At 45.0% G+C, this 22,578-nt stretch overlaps 1 protein-coding gene across 3 annotated transcripts; it reads right to left on the bottom strand.

Annotated features, from left to right (window-relative positions):
* Positions 1-680: 680 nt before the first annotated feature.
* LOC147194879 (nucleoprotein TPR-like) lies at positions 681-22,503 on the bottom strand. Of its 3 annotated transcripts, none has more exons than XM_086128498.1 (55): positions 22,258-22,503; positions 21,775-21,879; positions 21,579-21,643; positions 21,405-21,495; positions 21,189-21,292; positions 20,796-20,960; positions 19,591-19,683; positions 19,249-19,329; positions 19,005-19,092; positions 18,637-18,774; positions 18,355-18,449; positions 17,908-18,105; positions 17,700-17,807; positions 17,307-17,524; positions 16,748-16,914; positions 16,317-16,438; positions 16,079-16,227; positions 15,572-15,734; positions 15,266-15,400; positions 14,752-14,892; positions 14,471-14,654; positions 14,195-14,382; positions 13,976-14,116; positions 13,743-13,859; positions 13,138-13,341; positions 12,846-13,015; positions 12,567-12,714; positions 12,318-12,455; positions 11,864-11,995; positions 11,260-11,390; positions 10,320-10,530; positions 10,111-10,242; positions 9,076-9,189; positions 8,453-8,536; positions 7,547-7,738; positions 7,377-7,415; positions 6,872-7,063; positions 6,600-6,711; positions 6,335-6,519; positions 6,138-6,208; positions 5,367-5,566; positions 4,980-5,183; positions 4,714-4,829; positions 4,296-4,367; positions 3,813-4,076; positions 3,526-3,742; positions 3,259-3,458; positions 2,958-3,029; positions 2,498-2,589; positions 2,303-2,415; positions 1,818-1,916; positions 1,590-1,728; positions 1,388-1,515; positions 1,141-1,254; positions 681-998 (listed from the first exon to the last, which is right to left on the bottom strand). In XM_086128498.1, exons 1-55 carry the CDS (start codon positions 22,406-22,408, stop codon positions 949-951), a joined length of 7,542 nt encoding a protein of 2,513 aa, XP_085984624.1. In that variant the 5' UTR covers positions 22,409-22,503; the 3' UTR covers positions 681-948. The 3 variants fall into 3 exon arrangements, with proteins under 3 accessions (XP_085984624.1, XP_085984626.1, XP_085984625.1); XM_086128500.1 differs by having other exon boundaries at positions 1,590-1,698; XM_086128499.1 differs by having other exon boundaries at positions 3,535-3,742.
* Positions 22,504-22,578: the final 75 nt, after the last annotated feature.

The following is a 22,578-nucleotide window of genomic DNA, read 5'->3' as shown; positions in this document are numbered from 1 at the left end:
GCCTTACTATACTATGTCGTTTTTTTCGGGCCAAAAAACGCCTTACTATACAATGTTTTTTTCGTTCAAAAATCGCCTTACTATATACTATGTCGTTTTTTTCGGGCTAAAAATGCCTTACTATACATGGTCATCTTTTTTCGGCTAAAAACGTATTTTGATTTGCAAAATACACACACCCAAGTGCTGATTATTTTGTAAAAATCCTAAACACAAGCAATTTGGCAAAATGTTTTCATAATTATTTTAATCTGAGAATAAACATGGATTTTCCATCCCTATCACCCCAGCTCTGTTCTTACAAAATGTTCGGAGGGTGAGTAATACAAGCGTGTAGGATCCTTCCACACTCGACAGCATTCCTGTGTTCTTTTCTGTGCCAAACAAAATAAACCCATTATGCATTTTTTTCTTCTTGATTATGATTAAGATTGATATGTAGTATATTCCCTGCTGTTTTTTCTTTGGTGAGTTTCTGGTGCTGGCTCATCATCCGGGTCCGTCCTTAGCACCTCCGCGTTGTTGGGTCACTCCACCGATGTCGTTCACCGTCAGCAGAAAACTCATTTAACGTTTGGTAGAAGGGGTAGCAACTGGAAAGACCAACTTCCTTAACATGTTTGCTTCAAATACCACACATCTCTACCTTCAAAACCAAGCATTATTGAGTTCAACAACAGTTCTTCTTCTTATTCACTTTATTATAAGAATGTGGTATTAGTGAGAAAAAAGAATGATGAAAATGACAACACCATGACTGGAAAAGCATTGAACAATTGGGTGGGGGGGGGACTGGCTCAGAGACCGGCATCCCATGACCACAAACTGTACAATAACAAAACCCAAATGTGATCTGACGTATTTGTGAATAGTGTTTTAAAAACTCAGATACGTTGCTCAGCATTATGGATTTGTTTTTGCGTGGTCCAGGTAAAGGCGAAGTGATATTTAGATGGAGCTCCCTCTGCCCACTCCTCCTCTTGATCGACCAAGTGTCCCTAACGCCAAGGTGGGGGAAAATCAAGGTTTTAGAGCATAGAAGAAATATGGATTTCTGTCGAGCGCATGTCTCGGCATTGCGGTTAAAATGAACGGCTACCCGATTCCATGCGAACTGTGAAAAGCACTTCATGTCCTTACCTCGGCGGCTGATCAGCACACGTCCTTCGCCCCTTGCCCTGCTTCCTCTGCCTAGCGGGGTGCTCATCACATGTTGAGTGGTCACCAAGCGCCTCTGAGTGACGCCGCCGCTGTCTGTAAACACAGCAGATGGTCGTCCCCAACGTTTCCCTCTGAGCAAATGTTCACCGTCACCCGGTGGCACGCTTCCTACACTTTTAGGGGGACGAAATTCATGACAACGAATGAGTCTATCCAAACATCTTACTGCACAACGTGTTGAAAATTGTGGAGGAGTCAGCGTCTTGACTGGTGGATGGAAGTGACGCATCTTCACTTTGCTGTCCCGCAGTCTCCATGTCGGCGCGGCTGTCCAAAGAAGCCTCGGCGGGTGGACTGAAAGATACAAAGATGATAAAGAGCAGTTATAGATATGAGGCGCACTCCAAAATTCCCTAAAAGTAGCTCACCCTTCTTCTTGTTCCATGAACACCTCGTCTACATCATCGCCCGGTGTGGACATCCCAGTCGAGGCAGTTACCATGGGAACAGACTGGGACGCCATGTTGTCGCCACTGTCTGAGGGCAGAGACTCCGTAAAGACCGTCACTGGCGCACAAAGTGAAGATACAACGTCAAGTCGTTCTTTTGACGAGCCGCGATAAATGCGCGTATGCGGACGTGCGCGTGTCCCTCACCGGGTGCGGCCACCTGCAAAGGGGTCGTGGGGACGCTTCTTCCTCCTCCGTCCTCATCATGAGCAGCCAGGAACAGCGGGGACTCGTACATGCCCAGACCTAATCACGCAATGGCGGCTTAATGTGCTTCCTTGGTTGCAAATCAGTTGAGGCGTTTGTCAGGTTGCTCTACTGGTCCTTAGTTTGGTTGCTTTTTTTTGGTGCCTCACGTACCATGTGACATCCTCTCTTCACTTATGGCTCGCAGTAATGTATGAATTGCTCACGAGTCGACGTGGTCGTTTTCAAGTAGGAAGAGGCGACAGTCTAACATTAAATTTGCACTCCAATTACAAGCTCAGAAAAGGACATTTGGAGCACAAAAGCGTGTTTGGAGTGCACAAGAAACATTTTGGTGAAACTTGTCCGCTGACCGGGCGGAGAAGTGCACCGCACGCAACGGACTGGAGTTATATTTTGGGCAGGTGTCATTTGTTGCGCGCTACCTCCTTGAGAGGCCAGCTGCCCCAGGTCCGAGTGCGATGCCGAAGTCTGAGGGAGCAGGTCTTCGGGAGGTCCAAATCTAAACCTGGTGGACAGACCTGCAACCTGAGGAGAGCTGAGGTGACAGAACGACACGGGCGATCAATGTGGCGATCCGAGCGCTATCCGGCCAAGAAATAGCGCCGAGCTCTGCTTACTGGATAGCTTCAGCAAAGCCGTCAGTACGGTGGGGCACGACCAGAGTCGGAGTACTTGGAACCATCCTGTCATCATCGTCAAAGAAATGTTGCTGAAACACAAAAAGTACACGTTAAAGCATCACGGCGCGAAGTTTAGAGTTTGTGAACACGATGTCCTTCTGTTTTGCGAGGTCGACAAAAAACAAACAAAAACAACCCTCTTTCAACGGCAGTGCAGTGGCACATTGACTGATGGAGCCATTTTGGGCCTAGTGTCACAGTCCTCATTGTTTGCCCCAGTCATGAAAATCTGCAAAACGGGAGCAGCCAATGGAGGCATTTGTTGAACATCCGCCCATCTTACACGTGTTGAACTTTGGCTTGCCGGTGCGGAGCGGCAGAACATGGAAGCCAATACAGACGTGAGAACAAAAAGCTTCGTAACGCTCCAGACAGTCCAGCGACTCAGACGGCTTACCATACTGCCTATCCCTGGCGTCAGCTGTGGTCCTCGACCTACCGATGGTCGTCGGAGTTGGGAGGACTGTCTCTGGATAGTGGATAGCACACACACAAAGACGCAAAATAAACCTCACCGCTTACTCTGTGCTTCTTACTTGATGGTTCCTAAGAGCATGCACATATTTTGTCCCGACTTCAAATGCATTTTTTGTTGGGGAGTATGTGGGCGGGCCCTTGCCCGCCAGGCCACACTGTGCGCTATGCAACAGTGTGACACCTGCTATGAATTGAATATGCCAATGAGGTTTCAAGTTTACCTGCGTATGGGGGGGGCCGAGCTCTGAAGCTGGGGGTTGGATGTACAGTCGTGGGGGGAGGGAGTGCGGGGGCCTTCGGGGTTGGGGTAGGCGGAGCGTAAGGGAAGAAGTGGAAGGGGAGGGCGTGGACGGGGAGGACGTCGGGGGGACGTGCACGGCCTCCCTCTGGGCTTCCGCCTCGCCGGTGCTGCCGGCGTCACCTGGAGGAGAGGACCGACGCATTTAGGGAATGCGAGAGGAAGGAGCAAACCCAAAACCCTTTTTCACGTCGCTCACTGCCGCGGGACGGCTCAGGGGCACCCTGGGAATGATCCTCCTCAGCGCCGGCGGGAACGGACGGCTGCTGTCCGTCTTCTTCGGCATTCCCATCTTCCTCGCTGCTTTCCTCTTCTCTCTTCATAGCGGCGCTACTTGCATCATCGCCATCCTCCTCCTCCTCATCATCATCATCATCTTCCTCCTCCTCTGCCCCCTCCGCCTTATACTAAAAGTGAAGTAGCGCTTTGAGAACAGATCTGGATAGGTTTGGACAAGAAGAAAAAAAAGGGGTGCACCTCCTCTTCCTCCTCCTCCTCCTCTTCCTCCTCCCCTTCTTCTTCTTCACCCTCCTCCTCCTCCTCCTCTTCCTCCTCCGCACCCGTGGTCTCCGGTTTCTCTCCTCTGCTCTCACGGCTTTCGCTGTCTGTGTCGATAACAATCACTTCACGAGTCAGACCTGACTCCTGAGGGGACGTCCGATCTGAAGGGACCGACTGGGACATGCCTTCCGCCTCTATGTCATCATCTTCGGGGATGACGGGAAAATCGTCTGGAAGCTCCTACAGCGCAAATAGTGCAAACCTTGTGATTAGCCCATCACATCCAATCAAGCGGGAAAATAATCGGGCTTGGCGGGAAATTCCCACTGCTACTAGAACAGAATGCGACACCAAGTCGGAGGAAACAAGGGTAGACGGAAATGTGTCGGGTCACAGCTGGAGTTGAAACATTCGGAAACTCCGGAAGGAATTCTTTCTTTGAAAACATTGTCAACTGACCTGACTGTTGTCGGGTGAATCTTGTCTTTCACCTTCATCCCGTAGATCTTCTATCTCCTCATCACCTTCCATCTGCGACAGCGTTAATTCAACGTTAAAGGATAGCAAAAAAAAAAAAACACTTGCAACCGCCCTGGTTTGATTTTCTATGTCAGCTTTTTTTTTTTTTTTTACGATTCTTTTCACGTTTCACCAATGTAACCAATGCAATGTTAATGTTAAAATGTTGGCTTGGCTAATTGGGATATTCTCGAAACAATTCAAATCACAAAAATGAAATTGGAAACCGAGCTGCTTATGGAAGACAAACTACGAGACAACGGCCAAAGGTTTGGCCGGGACGCAAGTTTAACGCAGCACTTTTTGACATTTGGACGGCAAAGAAACTCAAGGAGGTAATCGGGAGATCTGCATTTACCTGCAGGCCAAGCGTTTGTCTCAGTCGGAGCTTTTTGGCGGTCGAAGGGGCCTGAGAACTCTCTGGTTTGATGTCGTCTTCCTCGAGATCGTCCTCTCTACTTCGCTTTGAACTCGCTGTGGTCAAACAGAAAATCATTGCGCGCCATTACGGGGCTTTTATAGAACCGCTGCTGCGCTTTGGTACGACGGTGCGACAGCGTGCCACTTTGCAGGCGCAGTTTTGAGGACGAGGGGAACGCTTGGAGGCATCGCACTGCGGCTTACGTGCTCCGCCGATGGCAGAGGATGTCGACGGCCGTTCTGTATCTACGCTGCTGCCTACGTCCTGAGATGCCGCTTGCTGCTGCTGCTGCTGCTGAGTGGGCTGGACAAATGCCGTGGCCTGCGTGCCGCTCGGTTGCGTTATGGATGCGGGTGCGGTAAGACTGGAGATGACCGTGTGGGCAGCGGCTCCCGTAGTCATCAACACTAAACAAACAGAAGCATTGCGAAAACAAACAGAAGCATTGCGAATACTTGAGACCTCAGCACTCTTCAGTTCCACTTGCACGTCGGGGGAGGACCGTTGTTTAGCCATCAGTTACAGGTTACGGGTCCAAGGAAATGTCTACTCCTAGTAGTAGTATTTAAAAAATAATAAAAAATTCTTACCCTCTTGGCTTTCAGTCTGTGTGGTTGGCATAACGGTGGCGGTGGGCGTTGGCACGGGGACGGTTGCTGGGGTAACCATAGGTCTGATACTGGCACGGGGCGTTGACTTGCTAGCAGGTGAAGGGCTCGGTTTGTTGCTCGGAGATGGAGCACTCGGGGTGGGGCGGATATTGGCGGTCGGCGGTTCAGACAGGCTCGAGCTGTTCGCCAAATATTGAAAAGGTATTAGAAAACCATTTTGTTTATTTGAATACCTGAGAAACTGCAGTGCCCATTCTCTCTCAAAAAAGTGGGGGGGAAAAAAAAAAGATGTGACCAGAAGCCAGCGGTCACCACGTGAACAGGTTGACGCGGGAAAGATGCGGCACAGACGTGAGGTTCAGACAATAAGATTGAGCGCCAATATTAAGCAACAGAGAATTAGCCCGCAAGTTTACATTGTACCTTTTTAGACAAGGGAGTGTGTGACTGATTTTACGATGATTTACAAAAAATGAGCTGCACGGATGACAACTTTCATTCCGTACTCACTCAGGGAGTGTGTTTGTCATTTCCTGCATTAACATGACAGCGGTTGCCTGATTTTTATGTCTGACTCTGCAAACAACTATCGGCATTATTTGTAACAGTACACGTAGAAAGACTGTAGGAACAAATGGGAGGTTGGCGATCGGTCATTTGGTTTGATCCCGGAGGCTCGGAAAGGTCGTATTGGTCAAGCTGAAACAGAACACCAGTTGCAGCCGTGCAATGAATCCAGAAGTCACCCACCTGCTGCGGTCCTGGGCTGGACTCTTCAAAGAGAGCTGCCTCTGGTCTCCAGATCTGTTCTGATCACCCACCTAAGTAAAGAGCCAACTTGAAATGACAACTCAAGAGCCAATGACGCCGACGTGATGATTGCTGCGTTTCGTAATTTAAAAGACCGGCGACACGTGCATGGTTGTGAAACGTTCAGGTTGGATTACCTTCGACCCAGTCTGGTCCTGAGATTCCTCTCTGGGCTCGGAGTGAGTTTGAGTCTCCCGCAGTTCTCGGTCAAGCCGCAGAAGTCTTCCTTCATACTGTGACTTCATGGCGTTCATCCTCACCTCCAGTTCCTCCTTACACTGCTTGAGGTCTTCAACCTCTTTGCTCAGATTCTCTTTTGCAGCTGAATAAAGAAAAAAAAGCGTGCCGGTATATTGCAGCTTAGGATACAGTATTACGTTTGAGTGCACAGTTGGAACCTACAATTCAGCTGGTTGATTTTCGCCTTGGCTCCGACAAAGGCTTTCTTAGTCTTCATCTCTTTGTCAGCCATCTGTTGTCTGAGTTTCTCTTCCTTGTTCTTGCTTACAGAAAGCTGCAAGCCAAGCATGACACATTACTCCAAACACTGTGATTGAAATGGATATGTGTGTTTTGTTTTGTTTTGGGGGGTTTTAAGCACATCGAGGCGTTAGAGATCATTGGGCTCAATCGCATTCAGTTGACGTCTTTCAAACGACAGCCAAAAAGCGCACCTCCTGTCGGAGTCGTTCAAGCTCCACTTGGAATGGCTGATTTGCGTCCGTTGCGGGATGATCATCACTGGCGTGGATCGACAAGTTCTGGTCCGGGATCGTCTGCGCCGCTATGAGAGCTTCATTGGCTTGCTTGACTTCCTGTAGCTGTTCTTGAAGGCGCTTATTTTCTGCTTGTTCAGCAGACATCATCTGACAAACAAAGTCGGAAATTCTAGATTTTAAGCACACCGCAATCTTCTTCCAACAATGGTCCCCAAACTTTTTTTCATACAAGAGCAGAATTCTCGCGGGTCGGAAACAAAAATTTTAAGATAAATAATAACATATTTTTCAGCCTTGGATAATAAATAAACTGGAAGTACTGTCATATATATATATATATATATATATATATATATATATTTTTTTTTTTTTTTTTTAGTCTTTCATCCATTCGGACCGGCCGCTTTGGATTGAGCCGCTGCCTGGTGATTGGGGACCACTGGTGTAGAATATGCCTTACCTTATGCAGAGTGTCCACCTGGCCTTGTAGCTGAGACACCTATGGAGAAGCAAGCAGACACAAAACATTTTTATTTTGTTTGTTTGTTTATTTTAATATGTGCACAGCCCAGTGGTTCGGGACCACTATGCTAGCGGACAATAAAAACCGAGGGGAACACAGTCACTCACCTGACTCTCTGCTTGGCTCAAAGAGCTTTTAAGATTGTTTATATCCTGCTGGTGTGTCTCCTGGAGTTTTTTATGACTGGTAAGGTTTTGCTGCAGAGAGTCTTTAGTCTGAAGGAGCTCCTTCTGCATCCGCTGAATCTGGCTTTGACGGGCCTGAGCCTGGCATTGAGCCGATTTCAGTTGGTTCTGTGTCTGCAATCAAGACCGATAGTCTGGGATGACGACTGTGGATTCATGTTGAGGAAACTCAATAGCACTCGCCGGGGTTTACGTGGAGTCTTATATTCCGATTCGAATGAAACCGAGTGACCAAATGAAATGAAAATGCTGCATATAAACAACTCAATCGGAACAAAAAGGCCGTATCCAAATGCGATTTCATTCGTGTTCACAGGGGAGGCGTATTCCTTTGCCGATCCGGACAAAACGTCATGGAGACAGTTTCATCGGAATGGCCAGGCTGCGTTCGGTCCGCTTCATGCTCTGCCTTGATGTAAATGCGTAGCGCCGGCGTCGTTTTACGCGTCTGTGCCGGGACGACGTGTTCCAAACGACTTGTAAATTGTTTTCAATCCATCTGTTGCCTTCATAAAATTGTTAAAACAATCACAACTCCTGCGCTAAACGGATGACGGAACTCTATCTTGATACATGCCGTGATCTTTACACCGTTCTGGGCATCACGCGGCTGTGCCGACTAATGTGGCGGTACACGCAAATGGCAGAACGAAACAGATCGCGTCACACGTAAACGGGTTGACCAGATCTCTCCGGTCGGAATGATTTCAATCGAAAGGACAAACAAGTCTCCATGTAAAACTGGCTATGCATCAACACTCCTAAAAGCGTCCCATTTTTGAGGGAATCGGGACAGCCGATGTTCTAGGGAAGCGCCGCTTACTGTACCTGCTGCGTGAGGGTCTTTGCTTGTTGAAGCTCTTTCTGACTCTGCTGCAACTGTGTCTGGGTTTGAGACAACTGGGCTTGAGTCTACCGAAACAAAAATAACAATGGAAATGGTTCATGATGCTTATTTAATGTCAGAAGACTAAAAAGGTGGTCTTGCCCACTTTGACGGAGAGCTACAGAATGTTAATACAGTGTTTTGGCTGCCGCTGCTCAACCCGTATTATTTTGTGTTTTTTGTTATTGTTAAGTGTCCTTGGGTGTCTTGAAAGGCGCTTATAAATAAAATCTATTATTATTATTATTATTATTATAGTTTTGCACACCCCACTTTTCTTTTTTTTGGGAAAAGAAGTTTAAAATATAGCGTGAATATCATTCCACTTCAGGACTCTGTCAAACTTGGTGTTAAGTCTGCACCAAAAAAAAAAAAAAGACATTTTATACCTTTATATTTGAAGCCTGAAATGTGACAAAAGATTAAAAAGTTTAAGAGGACAGAATACTTTTGCAAGCCATTGTATTTAAAAAACAAACATAACAAAACAGACCCTCTGTACTTGTCTGAAGGATACAGATTGCACCTCCTGCTCAAACCAAAAATAAGTTTGTGGTTACAATACCTGTGTTAGCTGATTCTGGTTCAGCGTTAACTGATTTTGGATCTCCTGTAACTTTTCCTTGGTCTGTTGGTTTTCCTTTTGGGTATTCTGAAGCTCTTGCTCTGAGTTTTTGGCCTGGAAAAAGGAATCCAATTTTACTGGCACCCCCACACTCCGGCTTCATCAGCATATTAAAGATCCGCGCTTTATGTACTCTGGAGAAATTTCCCACTACTTTAAGGGTCTATGAACCAAACCCAGTCATGAATAGAAAAAAGATCCTCACTAGGGTCGCGGGGGGTGCTGGAGCCTATCCCAGCCGTCTTCAGGCAGTAGGCGGGGACACCCTGAATCAGTTGCCAGCCAATCGCAGGGCACACAGAGATGAACAATCATTCACGCCCACACTCACACCTAGGGACATTTAGAGCGTCCAATCAGCCTGCCATGCATGTTTTTGGAATGTGGGAGCACCCGGAGAAAACCCACGCAGGCCCGGGGAGAACATGCAAACTCCACACAGGGAGGCCGGAGCTGGAATCGAACCCGGTACCTCTGCACCGTGAAGCCGACGTGCTAACCACTGGACTACCGGGCCGCCCGTTATACAAGAAACCATGATTCCTAAACAGGTTAACATCATTTGCTACTCATTTCACATCATCCTTCCATTTTTTTGAACGGCTTATCCATATTATTGTGAAAAACACATTACAGATGTTTTGATGTTGGGGGTGGAAAATTATTTTTGAGCACAGGTGCGCTTGTACACATGCGGCAAACAGCTCGGGCTAAACTTCGGCATTGTACAAAGATTCACTTTGTCATAGTTCCTGGCTAACATTCGACATAAAACACACTGAAAAATGCCATCAGGTGTCATTTATTTCATAACTCTCTGCGCGGAGCCCCGTCTCACCTTTATTGAATTATGTTTTTTTAGAAAAGGGCTGTGTAATTTAACGCTGATGAAATCATACAATTCTACATCTCTGCATGTTGTAATTCCTTGAAACGAGCGCATATCCTCTTTGGCGGCGGCTGCATGGTGCTTACTTCCTGCATGGATGCTTTCAATGAGGCCAGCTCCTCTTTGACCTTGTTGAGTTCCTCTTGATTTTTCGTGAGCTCCTGCTGCTGCACCGGACTTGTTTCGCCTTGCGTTTTAGCCGAAGTCTCCTCGACCAGCTGGGGAAAGAGAAGAGATCAGGTCTTATCGCAGCCGTCAACAACGACATTAAAAATCAACGCGACAAACTGCAAACCTTATCGTGCTGGGCTTTGAGCTCTTCATACTGCGTCTTGTAGCGGCGCCCGATCTTTTTCACCTGCGAGATGGTCTTGTTTTTCTCAAGAATGTCATTGTTTTTTGTTCCCACTTCTTTCTTCAGTGCGTCTCTCTCCGCTGTTAGGCGGGTCACAGACTCTCTCAGGCTTTTCGCTTGAGACTGCGCCGAGTTCGTGCTGGTGCTGGATCTGGGATCAGAACATATTTCATCGTACTGGTTACTTGCATTTCAGAGTAATACGTTTCTTGACAATATTAACATCGGTGTAGATTAATAAACTACTCATTACTTTTAAGTTACTTTTTAAAAATTGCTTATGACATTTTAAAAAGAAAAAAAAAAGACATTTGCAAACATAGATGGGAAGGTTAACATGTAATGAGGACTTTTTCAACTATCTTGTGTGGGGTGTAAAGTTTCGACTCTGGTGGGCGATCGCTGCCATTGATTTAATATTTGTATCAATGTTTTTTTTTAATATCAGAAATGATATTTTCCAATAAACGTTACTCAAATGAATTTACACACATGGGAAAGATAAAACAAAGCACAATGCAAAGCCCTCGGTTACTTGTAATTCTCTTTATAGAACAGGACCAAATGAAACTAATAAACGAGCACATCGGGCTCCAATGGAATGGGCGTTCTATACGTTGACCGATTGGGGTTGCCAGAGCGTTAACATCATTGGCCAGCGCAGGCTTTCTGCTGGGCGGACTTGCAAATAACCGATCAGAGTGATCTGCATTTGGCAGAGTGCAATCATTGACTCTTAATTCTTCACAATTCCAAACGCTGATTTGTATTAAGGTTTGATCCTGCTAGTGCTTTGAATGTGTTTTGCATTTTGATTTCTTGGCATCCTGACAATGAATGGTCTGATGTTTCTAGCGGGTTTTTTTGTTGTTGTTTTTACCTGGCCAGCTCAGTCTTCAGCTTGGCTGTCTCTTCAACCAGCTGGGAGATACGCTTCTGCTGTGCTTCTCTCTCGGCGGTGACTTTTTGTTTTTCCTGAACATCGCCATCTTTCTGCTGGCTAACAAGTTGCTGTGGACAAGGAGTGGAAGAAAATGCCTTTTTAAAAGTACATAGTTCTGTGCAAGGACATGAAGAGCAGAGGCTTCAGTAAGTGTAGATTGAGTGTGGCCGGAATGCCGCTTTGTATGTGTCAATAATAGCTCGTCAGTGATTCCAAACTAGGGTGTGGTGGCGGTCAAAGATTATAAGCGTGCTCTGAAAAAAAATGATCCAATTTAACTTGTTAAAATATGATTACCGGTATGTCTTAAATCACAAAATCTTTGTTCATCTATCGATGGTAGCAACGTGGAGCGGGCACAATTTGTGAAGCCACCAGTTACGATTCATGAAGTCATCGTGGCTTTCTGCGACTGTCCCAGCTTTGTGTTCAATTAAGCAGGCCCGGATTTCACAGCAAGTCACTCGATTGGTGAATCCAATGAGAGAGACCATTATTAGGAATCCAGGAAATACGTTTATGCGACAGGGTCAAGACCTACCTGTACTTTGGCTTTCAAGTGTTTTATGTCTTCTTCTAACAACCTTTTGTCAGCCTGCAGGGAACCGTTTCTGTCAGAGAGATGATGCATTGACTCATGGAGGGGGCTAATGTTGGACTCCAGCTTCTTCACCTGGTTGACACAAGAACAAAGGACGACGAGTTAGAATCAGGCTGACAGGAAATCAAGACGGGCAATGAAACTCTTATCTAGAAAGTTGGATTAAATCGGTATGTGATCATTACATAAATTTCAAATGTGATTTTGTAACAATCGGTGCTGTTTGGGAGAGTTTAGCATTGCAATTGAGAAGCTGTTCAATTGCCTTACTTGGATAAATAAAAGTTAAATGAGTAGGAGCTCTGACATAGATATACATATATCGATAGAGAGAGAGATAGATAGATATGTAAGAATAGATAGATACACACACACACACACACACACTGCTTACTTTTGCCTGTGCTTGCTGTAGCTCCTGTTCCAATTGCTCTCGTTCCATTTTCAGCATCTTGTTGGTCTCTTGGAGAGTGCTGACATCGCCCATGTTGTTCAGCTGAGCCTCTTTTTGAGCCAGGGTCTTCCTCGCGGCCTGACGGCATGACAAGATCTGTGTTTGTGTCCATTTACTCCTCAGTGGCAATACTCTTGATCATAAGTGAGATGTTCCAAAAAGTTTGTTGACCCATCCATCCATTCCTACCTGCAGCTTCTCTCTCTCAGCGTTCAGAGCTTCCTGAAGCTCCTTAAGTTCCCGGTTTTGGTGTTCCATTCGCTGTTTGTAGCGGAGAGCTTCGCCTTCAGAGGCCTCACCTTGGGCCACGGCAATCTCCTTCTCTTTCCGTACAAACCTAAATCATGCAGAGATGTTTCAATTTCCCCCACTTGCTACAAAGCAAAGTTCAACATTCGACTCACAAAAAGGTCAGATGGAAACCCTCTTCCTCATCCACCTTTTGCTGTGTGGGTTACGCCACGATACCTTAGTATTTCTTGGATCTGTTCAAGCGTCTTCCCTTCCTCATTGAATGATAAGTCAAGCTGTTGCTGCGGTTGACGACTCCTTGCGGCCATTTCATCCATTTGTTGGTGCAGGAGAGCGTTCTGCCTTCCTAGCTCTTCACCACGCAAACTCTGACGAGCCAATTCATCCTGAGGGAGTCCAAGTGAATACCGATGAGTGACGGCGACCGTTTCCAGCATCGTATTGGAAGAAATTTAGTGTTAGAAACTAAAACTAAATTTCTTAAAAGTTCCAGAGTCCTTCCTCCGACCTTCAGCTGCTTCTCCAAAGTTGTCCAGCCTGTCGTTTTTTCCTCTAAGAGTGAGTTGGACTTGTTCAGTTGCTCTTCAATCTCTCTCTTCCGTTCCGCCTCTTGTTGCAATGCTTTCTTTAACTCCTTGAGGACTTCCACGTCTGCGGCATGAAGCATCAGCTCTCGCTCGTACTTAGCCTGAGCCTCACCAGCTTGCTTGGTCTGAGAATAATTAATAATTTTGATTGGGTAAAACTGGCAAAAAACGGATACGCAAAACTGACCACAAGTCTACTTGATTTCGTCAAAAACGGGTGAGCGGTCTCATTGAGTTATATGGGTACGCAGACAAGTCCAAAGAAGCGACGTTCTTCCAATGCATTGCGTGCTACGGGACAACACGGAGAATGACGAATCAAAATCGATGAATACAATGAGGTAGCTGTAAAAGATGCTGCTGCGAGGACACACTCACCTTTGACCTGTTCTATTCCTCCAATGCTTTGGTGGGGCCGAATTGAGGCGAGGCGTGTAAAGGTCAAGTGTGCCCAAGCACAACGAGAAATGCATGAGTGTTTGTGCGTGTGTGTGTGTGTGTGTGTGTGTGTGTGTGTACTACTGACCTGAAGCAGGCTCTCCTGTATGGCATTCTGCTCCAGAACGACAGCTCGAGCGGCTCTCTCCAGGGCATCCTGCTGCTCTGCTTGGCTGGCCTTTAAACTGCGCTGCAGGTCACTCACCTGGAAAAGGAGAACGCTTTATACTGCACTTCTTCTTAAAGGGTTAAGTGATTTATTATATGGTTTGTGTGTGTGTGTGTGTGTGTGTGTGTGTGTGTGTGTGTGACAAGACCTACCTGTTTCTCAAGTGTGTCCAAAGACTTCCTCCTCTCCTCTTGCGTTTGCTGATTTTTCTTCTCCACCTCTAAAATTCTGTTTTCCAGCTGCTTCTGGATGTCTTCCGATTCCTTGAGTCTCATCTCAACAGGAAAACGTAGCTGAGAGGACATCAAGAAAAGGCTGAATGTGCATGTGTGCGCGCACATGATCGCAAAAAGAAATGACATCAACTTTACCTCTTTCTCATTCTTCAGACTGTCTTCCAAAGTCAGGACCACAGCCCTATACTGCTCAACAGTGGCATTAGCATTTGTCAGCTGCTCGGTTAGTTTGCTGTTCTGTTCCTCTGCAGCATTTAGATTACTTTTGACTTCTGCCAGCTCGGACGGGCCGGGCTGCTGAGTGGTTTGAACCGGAGAGCGCACTGAAAATATCGAAGGGAAAATGGTTCAAGAAAAGGGCCATGACATTGACGAGAGCACCGCATTATTTCACTCAGAGGAAATTGTTACCTCTGACGGGTGTTCGAAGAGTTGCTGCCCTGGTTACTGGAGTGCTCGTACCCTCAGATGAGACGGAACCCAGTTGAACTTTCAGCTCCGCCACCTGCTGCTCAGAATTCTTCAACAACTCTCTTGTCTTCTGCTGCAAGGTGTTTTGAGTCTGAAGTTGTTTTTTAGCTTCTACCAACTGAGCCTGGATGGAAGAAAACAGGATATGGAGATGGACGAAATGACTGAGGTCCACAAGCTTTGCTCAAGTTGAATATTAAAACGCAAATAGGGTTACGTGCATCCATATTGCGTCCAAGGGTATGTCTCTGAGCTACTTCCTGCTCCAGCCGAGTCTTCATCGAGGCCAGTTCTGTTTCCAGATTCTCAATCTTACTGTTGAGTCGGTGACGGATATCTGTGTCTGTATGTTCCATCGTTAACTGCACCAGTGGAGAGAAAGAAGCAGCCAGAAATGAGAATGAATTTGAAGGGATCATATGGAAAATTGACTTTTTGCCTGTTTACAAATGGTCGAGTTTTGATGTGCCCGCCCTGCCATCAAGTGTGAAATTTTTGTGAGCGGGCTATCTTTGACAATATTGTTCTTCTGTTGTTCTGAATTTTGCCTCAAAGTGACAATACAGTGGGGCTAGTTTAAATGAGACACAAATGCATACATGGGGCATAAACGCGCGCCCCAAAATAGAGATGGCTTTTGACCACAGAACGCCAGATATCTTTTCTCAAGACATCTAGAAAACACTTTTTGGAAAACAAAGAAGAGGAAACATGAGAATAACAGAAAGATGGTACCTGTATGGTCTTGAGGTTGGTGAGTAGTAGGTTTTGGTTCCGTTGCTCTGCCAGCATGACCTCTTTCTCTCGATTGAGTCGACTCTCTGCTTGTTTTAAGATGTCTCTCTCTTTAGTCAAGTTCTCTACACGCACCTACAGACATAAATACACTTCCATGTGCAATGGCAGTCGAGGGGACAAAAAAAACTGGATACGTGACGGGTGCAGCCCTCTCAGCATGGAACACATCTCAGAAACGTGTTTGTATCAATTGGTGTCGCAATCTTGGGTGCAGAACATTGGGTGCAGAATGCTGTTCCTCACCTCCTCAAGAGCCAGTTTTTCATTAGCTTGCCGCAGGTCCTGGGTCATAGTGTGAATGATGTGCTCATATCGTAGGACTGTCTCGGACATTTTTTGGTTCCTGTCCTGGAGAGCTGAGGTCTCTCTACGAAACGCCGTGACGGTCTCTTGGAGCATCTCATACCTACCATAAAAAAGCGATCCAGCTCAACTCAACTCAACTGTATTTATAGAGCACTTTAAAACAACCACCGCTGTATAGAAAGTGCTGTGCATGGAGCAAATATCATATATACAACAATAAACAAACCAATAAATTAATAACGAAGACGGTAGAGCGCAAAAGACAGTAAAACTAAGATCAAGTCTGAGTCATGCTGAGTCAAAAGAGTCAAAGAACATAAATGAGTTTTGAGATAGCAAACAAAGCAATTCATGGAGACATTACCCCCCCCCCCCTCAACCCCCACAAAAAAACAGAACATGGCTCATAATGTACATTAATCACGACTGCAATTTTGCTCACACCTCTTGTTGCTGAACTCCACTTGAGAAGTCAATCTGGCGTTACTGGAGCGAACCTCTGTCAGCTGACGCTCCAGTCTGTCATGAGAGTCATTCAACATTCTGTCGTTCTCTGCCTTCTCTTTCTTATACAAGGTGAAGGCGTCATGTAGCTGGAGGAGCAGAGACCCACATTGAGTTGAACACATGCTTGATTTTAACACCACTTGATCACGGCAATTCAGAAGAATGTTCGTTTTACCTGCTTTAATGCGGCTTTAGCCTGGGCGGTTTGTGCAGACTCAGCAGCGGCGGCGGCGGCTCTCTGAGGCGTTGACCGAGTTACTGGGGCTGACAGCCGAGTGGGTGCAGGGGGCGAAAAATCTGGACCGAGGGAAATGCATAAAATAAACAAATGGATTTATGCCTTTTCAGGAAAGATTCATTCTCTCATTTGTTTTGGAGTGCCTGGATGTTGACAATCAACATTATGATGCGAGTGTTGCTCACAGAAATTCACGAGTACCTCAGTCAAGTTAGGATCAAATCTGTACAATGAAACCTGTGACCTGTGATTTGTTGTTTCTTTGTGAATCACCTGCGCAGCCACATTCTCTGACCTTATTGCATATTAGATACATAGCAAATTATTCAAACCCATTAACAGGTCCGAAATGGGGTTCTGGGTGTCACCTTGAGAGGGCAGGTTCAAGCCGCCGGTGCTCTGCGTTAGCAGGGCTTTGTACATGTCTCTCTGCCTAGCGTTGGAGTCTGCAAGTTGCTTCTGTTGGTTCCGCTGCTCTCTCAGCTGCTCTGCCTCCTTCTGAAGTTTATCCTCAACGGCCTCCAACTCTGAGATACTGCAAGGAAACAGGCAGGCAGATGTTTCTTGGATTTCGGAGCATTTATTTAAAGCAGATTGTTCATCAGCCGTAGAGCGTTAAAAAAACGTACCACGTATTCAATGATAGTGGGAATGCATGTGTGGAACGATTGCGCAATTTACTTTTGGTTTTATTAAATGCAGTTGAGTTGAGATGAGTGCTTTCATCAGTCACACAACAGGCTCATATTTTTGACACAAAGTTCTTAACATTTGGAACATTTTAGTTGTAATTCTCTTATTTGAAATTAAAATATCTAGAAAGTGGAATTTGGAGCGTTAACATGTCATCAGCTATGAGTAACGGCATTTCAAGCAATTCATCATTAAAAGTTAAAAAAAAAAAAAAAGTAGTAATAGCAACGTTACCGTGTAGATGTTGCATGGGCTTGCTGCCTTGTGTTCTCTTCCTCGAGCATCCGAAGCTTTTCCAGCAGGCTTCTGTTTTGCGTCTGGAGCTCCTCCACGCTGCGGAAGGAAATCTGTTGCGGCCTGATGACCTGGCCGGAAATATTCGAGGAACCGCCATCGTCTTTGGTCACCTGATGACCTCGGGCTTCTTCAAGTTCAACTAGCAGTGCACACACCTGGAAGGAAGGAAAAGTAATACCACGCTGAGGAAATTATTTTATCGATTCAAATCGTGGATGAGAAATGAAGTGTTACAAGACAGGTGACTTTTTATTTGCTGGTTATGATAATGGCGCTTGGCTGCTTGAAACACAATTGGGTGTTTGGTGTACGTGGCTATTTGCAAAGTACTTGGGTGGATGTATCATCCAGCAGTCTTTCTGTCCTCAGCTTGTCCTTCTCCAAATTGTCACACTGTTGCTTGGCCTCGTCCTTCTCTTTCTGTAAACGGTAGATCTCCTAATACGGACACACCAGTTGTATTTAGGGAAACATCCGGTTATTCCTATTCATTTTCATAGGAATTGAAATGTGTGCATTGAATGTCGACATCTCAGACCGTTCGAGCCTGTTCCAGTTTATTCCACAGGGAGGCCATTGAACTCTGCATGGTTTCGTACTCCTCTCGCTGACGTTTGAGGACAGGCGCTTTGGATTCCACCTCCTGGATGACCTCATCCAACACTTTGCTCACCCTTCTGGTCTCCTGCTTCTCCAGTTGCAGCCGAATTTCACACTCGGAATATGCATTATACAGCTGACAGCACACAGACAAAAGAAAGTTGGCAAATCAGTCAACGGAACAGTAGCGCGCAAAAGACAATGTTGAGCACCCATTTGACTGTTTTTTGGTTTTACGACAATCAATGAGATTGCATTTCCAGTTTTTTGCCCATCATTTCCAAGAATGAATGATGACGTACCTCAAACATAAAACAACGTATCTCACAGAAGCCTATATGGAAACTCAAAAGGTGGTTCAAGACACGCTTGTTGTTCAACTTACGTCAAAGAACTTCATTCCAGGCTTGACGATGGCAGCAATGGCAGCTGCAGATGGACACATGGACTCCAGCTGCTCCTCAGTCAGTGAGGGCGCACCTCAAGGAAAACAATCGACAAATTTTAGAACAATGGGCAAGAAAGACTACATTGACGAGAAAGCAGTGACTCCCAAACTTTATGTCCACCCTTTATATCCCGGCAATTTTGCAATAATGGGAACCTTTCCACAGGCAAACAAAAATTTCCTTCAAAGAACGAGAAGAAAGTGGTGCTCTTTTCTTACAACAGTATTTGCCGGAGGCCTTCGTCACAGAATTTTCCAAGTCTTTCTCCATTTTCTTGATCTTCTCTTGAAGCTCCGCCTCCAAATGGGCCTTTTGCTCATCTGCATCAGACACCTTCTTTTCCAGCATTTTGTTAGCTATCGGGACACAACAAGAGAGAAGACGTTGAGGAATTGCGCAACAAACATGCAGGTTTTTCACATTTTCCAGCGGAGGTACAGTACATCAAATGCTTTGAAGTGGACATAAAACTTTCATTTCAGAAGAAACGAAAGGTTCCGCACACTAGATTTTCAGATGAGATGAGAGGTCAATCAAGTTCCAGTAAAAAATAATCAGCAAAAAAAAGCATAAAATGGAATCAAACCTTCAGCAGTGTTTTTCACCAATTTGCCGAGTTCTTCTACTGCTCTGTTCAGCTCTTGATTCTTAGTTTCCATCTCTGCTGCTACACCCTGCAAAATGGGATGTATATAAAAAACTGTTTCATATACAGGTATGAAGAGAAAAACTTAATTGTGATTACATCCAAGACTAGTAACTAAGAAGGACAAGTGCCTAGAAAAGATGAGCAAACAGTACACATTTGTTGATTCTACAAGGTCTCACACCTTGTAGAGAGAAGACAACTTGATATGGGCATTGAGCTCATTCCGGTATTTCTCCTCCATGGCACTCAGTTCATCCTTAGCCTAGAGAGTTGAACAGAAAGTAAGAAAACTGGGTCCCATTTCACATTTCCAACACATAGGTCATTATTTATCATGTACCGTATTGTCCGACTATGTAGATTAATTTTTCCACTGAGGCAAATGTAAACCCAAACTTTCAGGTTGAGATAACAGCAGTAAACAGTCAGAGCTTTTTCAGTAGCCCTTACCGACAAAAAGAACGTACTATACTTTACATGTGGAGTTCAAGGACCATGCTGACGTATCGATTTGTTGACCTACCTGTTTCAGTTTGTTATTGAGGTCTTCGGCTCGTTCATGCCGATTTTCATTGGACTGCTTCAGAGAACTGAGTTGACTTTCCAGTCTGGTCACCTATTGACAAAAACACAATCAATAGTATAAATACTCCACCATGTATAGAATCGTGTGCTTCAAAATCCCCCCGCCTTTTTTTTTTTTTACCTTGACTTATGACACTTTTTAGCAAGAGCAATTGCAACAGCAATGTGTGGAAAAAACAAAACAAAATGGTGGCTATTTAAAAATATGGATATTATGGATTTTAGTACAGAAGTAATTTGTCGGTGTCTTTCATAAACCCTCATGACATGGGAGACTACCAGAAACGTAGCAAGTCAAGTGGAGTCCGACTTGTTTGACATACTAAATAATTATATAGTCATTTGTAAAATCTTATGTATTATGAATGTAATTCAAACAATATATAAATAATTTATTTTAATTCAAGCCTTTTATTTATTTACTATGTCCTTTTTTTAACGCCAGTGTTTCCTCTTGGGGGGCCTCCACCTGGGAGGTGTGACGGGTGTCACCCAGCGTGGATTAGCTCCCTTTTTTCTCATATGGTCTCTATTTTTTGAAGTATTTAATTTTCATGCATTTTTATGCATGAAAAGAGCTATACAAATAAAGTTTGATTGATTGATTGAATTAAATGGCTCTGGTCTTTTTACATTTGATAGCAAGAGCGTGACTGCACAGTTAACCTTAATTTAATTGTGATCATAATTTTGCCTGCCAAGATTCAGTACCAGATCATCTGTAATATTGACATTTAAAATGGAGGCTCAGCTACAGGTCTAATTGAGCTTTGTGTCCAAAGTGTAGTCGGCCAAACACAAGGGGGCGAGCGAATGATTAAGGCAATATTAAGCTGCCTTCTCAAGCAAGTGCACCCTGCAGAAGGAGCCCAAAGTCACTCAGTGGATGGATGAGAGTGAATCATGTCGAAAAGAAAGTACAGCAAAAACTGCAAATGAGGAGCATCAAGGTGAGGGGTGAGTGTGTCGAAAGGGACAACTCGTGTTGGCTGGACTTGGACAAGTGACAAACAAAATAAAGGCATATTTATTTAGATTTATTCCAATTTCAAATCCTCATCGTGGATTTGATGATCCCCCCCCCCCCCCCGTTTTACACAGTAGACTCACTTTATGCATTTAACTCCAGCGTTTGTGTGTTACCTGTTCAGTCTTGCTTTTCAGGCTACCCCGCAGCTCCAGGATTTCTTTGCCCGTCTCTCTGTTACTGCTCAGCAATTCCTCAGTTTTGGTCTTCAGTTCCGCAGATAACCACTCAATTTTCTGATCCAGCAGTTCTTTTTCCTGCTCCATGCGCTTCTCCCGGTGCTATGGGAACATGCACAACCAGGAGATAGTTGAGCATTAAAGCAGCATGTTATTATTAGCTGGCACATGATAAGAATAACAGGGTGGACATTTCCATTATTACAGTTTAAACCAAAGGTTTCTAGGTTTCATATTTTCACTCACAATCAAGAGCACTTTTGTTGACGGCTCAAGTGATAAGTCAAGTCACCGCCTTCCGTTCTGACGAAAGATTGTTTTATTGTATACCTGCACAGAGGCCTCAGAGGATTGGATCTCATCCAGTTTCAACTGCAACTCCATCTTGACTTTGTTGGTCTCCATCAGTTTCTCATTCAGGCGCTTTACATCTTCTAAAATGCACAAGATTACAAGCAAAAAAAACTGAAAACCATCCAATTAGGCATATGTGCAGCAATGGCCCTTCACGCACTGGACCCTGGTTTGTGATGTGAACAAGCATACCAGTCAGGTTCTCCACCTCTTGCGTTCGCTTCTCCAGCAGCCGCGCCAGTTCCTTTTTTTCCGCCTCAATCTCATACTTTGACTTGTACTGCTGCATTCCGATACACGTAGACGGACATATTTTAGACATAGCGTCACATATTTTATACAACTTCAAATATTATTGACCCATACCTGCTGCTGAGTTTTATCCTCAGGAGTGTCTCCGTCAATTCCCTTCAGAGCACTCAACTCTTCATCTGTGCAAAGAAAAACAAACAAACAACATCCTTTATATAGCATAATGTAAAAGTTAACATTTGGGCACTCTTGTTGTGATGAGTGTCACAATGGACCGATTATACATCTCATCCTATGAGTGAAAACCCACTTAGTTTTTTATTTTCCTCCTTGAGTGTCTGCAGGTCTCGAGTGGCAGACAAGATCTGTTCTTGACTCTCCCCAAGTTTCTTATCGATGTCAAAGTACTGCTGTTCTGTAGGGGAACACAATGAACATGAAACCACAAGTCCAAAGTCACAAATCAGTTTCTTGGTGGCACAAATATTGATGAATTCGTTTACTAAAAGCATCATTATAGTTGATGCAACTAAATATACTCCATGTTGTCATATACACACAGGAAGGAGCTTACTATGCCGAATTGAAAGTAGCTTCTGATAAAAGATGCCTGTCGCCAAAGTTAGCCATGTCGCTTTCGTTAGCCGGTGGTGGTAGCATCATGTGCAACACATTGTATTCCCAAATTCATCAGAAGACGGATTTTATATAGTGCATGTAGTGCCTCCACTAAGTGAATCCACGGCAGTTTACAAACTTCAAGAAACTATTCCAACTAAATTGAGCTACGTACCACTGTCCGCTTTGAATCTCTCCTGTTGGGTCCTGAGAGCCTCGTTAGCATTCTGGAGCTCCGTTACAAACTTCTCCAGTTTATTTTGGACACCTTTAGTGAGCTTATTCAACTCCGCCCGCTCCAGAACTTGCAACAGGGCGGCTGCCATCTCCGACCAGCAGGCAAAACGTTTAAAAATGCATTAAAGTTGCCCGGAATGCATACCTTGCTGTAGCTACTCGACAAAAGCACGGGTAACCTAGTTTTCTCACACGCAACATCAGGAAGTCAATTTTGCACTTCAAATGAAATGCAGAGATACCCTCTAAGAATCGAATG

This window comes from Hippocampus guttulatus, chromosome 14 (genome assembly GCF_054856545.1).
Source record: "Hippocampus guttulatus isolate MCC_2025c chromosome 14, RoL_Hgut_1.0, whole genome shotgun sequence".
In the NCBI taxonomy this organism is placed as follows: Eukaryota; Metazoa; Chordata; class Actinopteri; order Syngnathiformes; family Syngnathidae; genus Hippocampus; species Hippocampus guttulatus.
The sequence above is the reverse complement of the archived record's forward strand: the minus strand, read 5'-3'. Positions and strand labels throughout refer to the sequence as shown.

Excerpts from the sequence above, each read along its gene's own strand:
- LOC147194879 (XM_086128498.1), bottom strand. The coding sequence starts at position 22,408 with ATGGCAGCCGCCCTGTTGCAAGTTCTGGAGCGGGCGGAGTTGAATAAG. Across the intron at positions 11,996-12,317 it reads TACAGCAAGCACAGGCAAAA|GTGAAGAAGCTGGAGTCCAA; the intron begins GTAAGCAGTGTG and ends TGTGTCAACCAG. Across the intron at positions 1,516-1,589 it reads TTCATGGAACAAGAAGAAGG|TCCACCCGCCGAGGCTTCTT; the intron begins GTGAGCTACTTT and ends TGTATCTTTCAG.